General features: G+C 46.9%; 1 protein-coding gene across 1 annotated transcript; it reads left to right on the plus strand.

Moving 5' to 3' along the window:
• Positions 1 to 59: 59 nt before the first annotated feature.
• Positions 60 to 7092, plus strand: LOC135815747 (carboxypeptidase B-like). The gene is made up of 9 exons (XM_065329087.1): positions 60 to 311; positions 1084 to 1162; positions 2324 to 2566; positions 3043 to 3234; positions 3992 to 4102; positions 4307 to 4397; positions 4739 to 4938; positions 5946 to 6030; positions 6372 to 7092. The coding sequence occupies exons 1-9, from the start codon at positions 232 to 234 to the stop codon at positions 6551 to 6553; spliced, it is 1263 nt and encodes a 420-aa protein (XP_065185159.1). The 5' UTR covers positions 60 to 231; the 3' UTR covers positions 6554 to 7092.
• The last annotated feature ends 583 nt before the right edge of the window (positions 7093 to 7675 follow it).

Genomic DNA, 7675 nt, shown 5'->3' on the forward strand with positions numbered 1-7675 from the left:
GTCACGTGGGAGGTACCAATCCGATCGACGCTTGTCCAGCCGCTGAGGTGGCCGTGGAGAGTTTGGAGACCCATTTTGTCGATCCGGTCTTCATGGTTTTCGGCCAGAGCTTGCTTTGCAGGTTTGACGCCGGTTTGTTCAACGAAATAGGAAGGCGCATCTCTTTCCTGCCTCTCTTCAAAGTGAAGCAGAAACCCGCGGAAAATTTCCAAGAGACCAGCCTCTTTCAAAATGAGAGCGCTGCTGTGTCTGATCGCTGTCTGGGCGTTCAGTTGTGTGGCAGCTCACCAGGCGACCAAGACCTATGAAGGGTAAGCGGAGACTGTCAGCTAGACCAAGACTCAAGGACTGACCTACTACATGTTAGCTGTGTCTGAAAAGTTGAAAACTTTCTTCGTAGTTCGTGGTCTGCAGTCTACAGACTTCATTGTAGAACCTGGAAATGTACCATGTCAGTGTTATTCAATTATGGTACACAGCGAAAATGACAGGTTTGATCTCGTTTGAAATTTAAAATAAATTATTTGAAATATTCTGTAAGTGCGAGGGGGGGGGGGGAGGGCAGCTCGAGAGAGGTACATACAGTGTGCAATAACTACAGTACGTGCAATGTAGGTCTCGGGTACGAGGAGGTGCACCCATGCCCAGGGCACCATGAAAAACATGCCGCTCCCTGGCCTGCTATGGCAGGATTGGGTCGTTAAAAAAATTCATCAACTATCTGTCTCATGCATGTGAGCATGGCCGTTTACTACGGCGTTTAGTGAACCAATTAAAGATCACGGGCGGGTGCAGTTCAACTGGAGTGTGTGTAGATGGGATGGGAGCATTTGGCATTACCCTTTATCATGTTATTTGCTCGGTATAATTTTTCCCGTGTCCTATCGGTCGGAAGATGATCCCCATCAATAAAAGCTGCAAAAGAACACTAACTTTACCACTTCGCTTACCTGCAAGATGGAATTTTGCCAGGTTTTTAGGGTAGGATTTTCCCGGGCACGGGATTAGGAGCGGATCAGCTGAGCCATGGTTGCTGTCCCTTCTTACACTACCGTCTATGTCTATCCCCGTGTTTTTTGACAGCTACAAGGTGATACGCGTCGTGCCGCAAAGCGCGCAGGAACTGCACAAGCTGATGGCAATCAAGGAGGAAATTGTGCACGTAAGTTGCGGATGTGCTGCACGATGCTATTGTAGCTCGAGAGAGGTACATACATTGTGCAATAACTACAGTACGTGCAATGTAGGCCTCGGGTACGAGGAGGTGCACCCATGCCCAGGGCACCATGAAAAACATGTCGCTCCCTGGCCTGCTATGGCAGGATTGGGTCTGATGTGCTGCACGATGCTATTGTTTGTCGTTTGTTTTATTTAGAGTCGAAGAACAAACAGGCAAATTTGCCTATTTTTTTATTCATGATATTGTGTATTTTAAAAAGAAAATATTAATAAAATGGGTAGTGGTGCACCGGGAAAATCTATGCTGCATGTTGTTGATGCCAGGCGAGAATTGCTGTCCACAGTAGCCACTGGTTTTGGTGACCGGATGAACAACTTGCCCGGTATCCGGTACTAGCATGCTGACTCATTCATAAGGTTGTGGGAGTTGAAGAAAACGGGAAAAGTCTGAAGAAGAAAAATTGCTGATCACCACCAGGACTCGAACCAGGGACCTTCACTTATGGCCAGCGATGCTCTACCACTACTAAGCTATGGTGTAGTCGTCATCCGAAACTATTTGCGAATAATTGGCTTTGGCTGTCTTCGCAACGGCTGATGATGACTGTAGGTCTGCTATGCACCTCACGCATACAAATACACACGTGTAATACGTTATGTGAAGAGAAAGGACCTGTAATTTACTAGTTATGACTAACAGTTCACCAAGGCGACGAGATAATTAGCTAGGTGTCAGGTCGTAGTATGTCTGAATATCCTTGTCAGTTTTGTGCCTTGTTGTCGCGCTATCTGACTGTATAATTATCTCGTTACCATGGTGGACTGTTAGTCATATCTAGGAACTTATAGGTCCTTTTCTCTTTACATATTACTATTGGCTCAACATCCGAGTGCAATACGTTACTAATAATTAATGTGGTGTCGCGTATAAAAGCATGACCTGTATAGAAGCATGGTTTGAATAGAAGCCGCTCCCTGCAAAGACATGTGCACGTACATGCGTGGCAGTATGCACTGCACAGTGCAGGCTGATATTGTTGACGTAGAAGCACGGTTCGAACCCCGGCTTATACGGCCGTAAGCACCTGCTTTTATACGCCACATTACAGTACTTTAAATTTATTGCCTATTGCTTTCTTCGCAGGTTGACTTCTGGAGAGCGCCGCATGCGGTCGGTCATCCCGTCGACATCAACCTCTCCCCGAAGGACTTTGCCAGCGTGTCGGAGTTCCTGCAGGCGCACTCCATCCGCTACGAGGTCACCGTCGATGATGTGTACAGTGTTATCAAGTCCGTCGGCCAGGCCCCGTCGGCGAAAAACGAGACTGCATTGCCGTTGGATTACAGCAAGTATCACACTTGGGAGGAGATCCAGACTTGGTTGGATGTAAGTCGGTCAACTGTTTGCAGTTGCAGGTTGAATGTACATGACTGTACATAGATTATGACCGAAACAGCTTGCTGTCTACAGCATTGGGCACATAGATTAGAAACTTGGGCAGATGGGTTTTTGTTCTTCTGGATAAATCCAATTTGAATTGGGCGTAAGCCGGTCTGCTTATCACTTTATTACATCCTTGCGTCGTCGTGACGTCGTATCCAGAGCGGAGACCTCTGCATCTGGGTTCGAATGGAATGACAACTGTTACGGATGATTCCTGCGTTATCATTCATCCACCTTACTTGTGGCAATATAACTTGAAGCCTACATTAGTACAAAGTACTTAAAACATCACATCTGCAGTTATCTGGAACATTTCTTGGAGTAATCAATATGCTGAGTAGGTACATTCATCAACTTCTCTTCGCAGTGGCATTGATACCCGCCACTATGCTGGCGATTTCTTTGCTGATCGTGTCCAGGAACTGGCCACCGAGTATAGCTCCATTGCCAAGCTTGTCGAGGTCGGCAAGACGTACGAAGGCCGAGTGCTGCGCGCCGTGCACATCACTGGCCACTCCAGCAACGCCAGCAAGCCGGCGTTCTGGATGGACGGCGGCATACACTCGCGCGAGTGGATCTCGCCCGCGACGGTCGTCTACATCCTGGGACATGTGAGTGTGCCGTCCTGTTGTCCATCTTGTACTGCCATAATGTTGTGTATTTTTAAAAGCCAGGCATATTCCTGTAGAAGCCATTGTCAGGGCTAGGCTTCTATTCACACAGCTATACACCACTACCCAGAAACGGTCTCTTGGCTACAAATTCTTATATTTAATTAAATATAATCCAAATTTTCGGGCCAGGCCCATCTTTAAGTATTTATAGCCAAAAGACCATTTTTGGGTAGTGGTGTATAACTGTGTGAAACATGAAGTGGCTACACTACAGTGGAGTCTGCACATCCTTATGAAGGCTTCTATTCAAACCAGGTATTCTATGTATGGGAACACTAAAGCCAGGCTTACCAGTACTAGTATGTGCTGACAGTGTGTCTTGAAAATCAGGGTTGTGCTCCAAACAGGCTTCTGTATGAGACAGGCTTTGATACAAGACACGACGGTATGCACAGCTTGTTTCGGTGAGGTTGTACTGCTTACTTGGATAGGACTGGGTCCCTTTGCTGGGCTCTGGGTTGGTAGCAGGATTCAGGAGCATGGCTATATAGGCTCAGACTTATCATGCAATGTACTTCGAAGTAGGTTACAATATCTACAGGTAGTGATGAGAGCTGGAGGCTTCTGCACACTTTTGGAGCTGGAATTTAAACCCTCTCGTGGTTTAGTAGTGGATGCAGTGGCCAGCGTCCAACTCGTTCTAACTTTCCACATACCTTTCTTTGTTCTTTTCTGTCCTTGTCTTGTGCCGTAGCTGCTGGAAGGCTACGGCAAGGAGACGAGCATCACCAGCCTGATTGACAGCATGGATGTCTACATCTTGCCGGTCTTCAACGCCGACGGATATGTCTACACGCACACAACTGTGAGAGGAGATGAGAGAAATCCATTCTTTTAAATCAGCCGGTTGGTCTGTCTATCATGGAATCAACTGCCATATCCTGCTCCGTTTTGTCCGTGGGCTTGACCAGACCGACGTATCTGATCCACACGATAATGCCAATAGAATCATGGAGCGTCTGGAATTGATGCTGCTCTATTTGCATGCTCTGTCGGTGTTCCCCTGCAGGATCGATTGTGGCGCAAGACTCGTGAGCCGAATGCCGGCAGCAGCTGTGTTGGAACTGACCCTAACCGCAACTGGGACTGGCACTGGGGAGGTGAGTCAGCTCAGGCAGCAACGGCGGTGCTCGGTGGAGGGGGGTTCGGAGTTGAATTCGTTATGCATCACAGTATTAAAAAGTTGTTTATAGCAACCTCCCCTTAATGCGGTGAACCAAACCGTTTTTTATTACACTGGGTGCGCAGTGGTATGTTGAAAGGTGTGCCAACCTTCCATACTGGACGGATGGTGAGCACCATACTTGCCCTGTTCAGATCCGCAAAGGAGAACAGAAACAAGAAGCTCGATGTGACCCAAAACAGCACACAGGAACTCTTCCTGTTCATCTGTTGCAAGTTCACCATAGTCTTTGCCTGTCCTGTCCTGTGTAATGTGCAGAGTCTGGTGCCAGCAAGAACCCATGCCATGAGGACTACGCCGGTACACATGCCTTCTCTCAGGTCAGCGTCCGCGACGTGGCCGACTTCCTGAAGAACATTCCCAACCTGGAGATCTACATCAACTTCCACAGCTTTGGTCAACTGTGGATGTACCCGTGGGCCTACAGCACCGAGTTGACTCCAGACAATGCTGATCTGGTAAGACCCTAAGAGAAGATCGCCGCTCGTAGTCTCACTTTGTATTTAGTGGCATCAGAAAACCTCTTCCGAGATGGTTCACGAGTAGAATCACCCTGTGTTAAAATCTATCTTCTTTTATTTTTCTTGGAAGCCTTTGTGAATTCCAAACTACTAGTACTGGGAAATGATGCAGTCCGATGAGTGCGGTCCATGCACTGCTGTAAACTGCCTAATATTCGCGACGGATTAATGTTCGCTATTTTCGCGAGAAGAGAGTAACGCGAATATTAACCATCGTGAAATCTAACTTCAACAGTGGGTGGATGTAAGTGGCCCCAGTGTTTCGCGAACTTTTACCATCGCAAACTCGCTGGTTCTAAGAAATCGCGAAAATTTAGTGATGCGAATATTGGGCGGTTTACAGTATGTGCAGTTTGTGAAAGTGTAGGTCAACTTTTAGTTGGAATCCCTTGAAAAAGCAGGTGCCTGGGGTAGTACAATTACGCGTACGCGAGCATGGTGGAGGAGCATTCCGATTGTTCATGAATGAGAAATAATTCTGACTGAAAGACGAAGATATGGCTTTGAATGAATTACAATTAATTTTTGTGATTGAACAATTTCTCCCCAGTTTCTAGTATTTCCCGTTCACTATTACAACTGCACCTTGATCCTTGAGGGTGGTAGCGTTCCTATGGATGTGTAAGACTCAGTCTAACTGAGTCTTAAGGCCGATTCATACTTCATGTCGCGTACGGAAAAGTCATCGCGCGACCGTATGAATCAGGCTTTTATACACGAATTGTGAAAAAAATATAACTGTGTGTTGATCATTGAGTTTTCTGACTGCATGCTGACATGCTTCTCTTACCATGTCCAGCATAAGCGAACGTGTGGACTGTGTTTGTGCATGGGTGACTTGCACTTGCACTGTTGACGCTGCCGCGGGAATGCATTATAATAAAAATAATAATAATAATGCTGACATGTGCATCACCTTTTCGTTTGTCTTCCCTATCCTTCAGCGTGGCGCTTCCATTGCAGCCATTGATGCTCTGAAGGCTGTGCATGGTACTGTGTACACGGAGGGACCTATCGCTCGCATCATCTGTGAGTTACGACCAGTGGTCCTTTTTTTTGCGACTCTGTACAACTCCAGATCTACCCTGGGACTGTGAAATCATAATACCGTGATCCTGCAAGTCAAGTAGTTACAGTTACATAATTCACAGGCGCATAGCACCGCCTTTGGAAGGGGTCCGGGGCACATATTTAGTGGAGATGTAACTCTGTGTGTGTGTGTGTGTGTGTGTGTGTGTGTGTGTGTGTGTTTCTGTGTGTGTTTCTGTGTGTGTGTGTGTGTGTGTGTATGTGTGTGTGTCTGTGTATGTGTATGTGTGTGTGTCTGTGTGTGTATGTGTGGCTCCTCACTGTCCCCTACCTACATGTAGATGTTGCGTCCGGCTCCACGGCCGACTGGACGTACGGAGCCATCAAGGTCAAGTACTCGTACGGAATCGAGCTCAGGGACAAGAGCACGTTCATTCTGCCGGCGCGCGAGATTGTTCCCAGCGGCGAGGAGACCTTGCCGGCTGTGATTGCACTGGCTGAGTATGCGCTGGAGCACAAGTGATCATCAACATCATCAACCGTTCCTGTCTCACAGCTTACGAATGGTCTCGTCTAATGTACCATTCTCAACTATGTTCCTGTCCAGAATTTCCCTGAACCGGGAGTATCTTATAGCCATTTCAGAATTTCTATTAAACTTGTACAATTCTATATTTATGTCAAAAACCTACATATCTCATTAATAGGTGCCTCATGCTTAGAGGGCCATTGGCGATTTCTGACGTCGCTGACTTTCTATCTTTGGTCGTGTTCCATCTTCTGATCATGCAATCTCTTTTTTTCTAGAGATTTATTACAGTTTCATGAAAAAAAGTGATTGATTTCAACCTTTAGGATTTTATCATTATAGATTTGTGATTAGGCCGCCCAGTTAGTTTGTTGCAGGGAGTCGTAAAATACCGGTATTTTACGACTCCCTGGTTTGTTGTTCGGGTCACCTGACCAACCGTCTTTTCCCTTGCGATTCACAATGTATGTAGACTTGTGTTTAGTCGTCACGTGCACATACGAAAGATGGTATGGAACCATGGCTCTACGTTACTGCCTCGCTGTATGCTTGACGTGTGTGGGTGGAACCAGTTCACATGGTTCAATATTATAGACTTGGTTGCCTGCACAGTTGAGATCAAGAGTACTTTTGTATAGTGCTGGCAACTGAAATCCGACCCCGTGGGTTCACATTCTTTGCGATGCGAGCGCACCGCTCAGGGGGTCGGATTTCAGTTGCCAGCACTATACTATAAAATAATTGTAGTGCTCCTGGTTGATGCTGGTGGGACCCTAGCTAGGTGCATGGCAGTGCTGGGTGGCCTGCAGCTGCAGAGCAGCGATGCAGAGCCATGAAGCTTGACATGCACAGTTGGTCACAGATGCATCTCTCTTGTCCAGACCTGCAAGTAAGTAACTTTACGGGCACCTCAGTCTACCATGGTCTACCGGGGACCGTGTGGGTGAGTTTTGGAGGAAATTATTACTCCCCTTTTGCCATCATTTGTGGGAATAGTGACGTCAAAATTGTTTGATTTCTGGACTGGCCCTTCCACATAATAAGTGACATTGAAACGAGTACTAGTATGTGATTCAGAGTTACGGACATTTCAAAGTTATGGGCAGTGCCGGGCGC

Source organism: Sycon ciliatum, chromosome 1, assembly GCF_964019385.1.
Source record: "Sycon ciliatum chromosome 1, ocSycCili1.1, whole genome shotgun sequence".
In the NCBI taxonomy this organism is placed as follows: domain Eukaryota; kingdom Metazoa; phylum Porifera; class Calcarea; order Leucosolenida; family Sycettidae; genus Sycon; species Sycon ciliatum.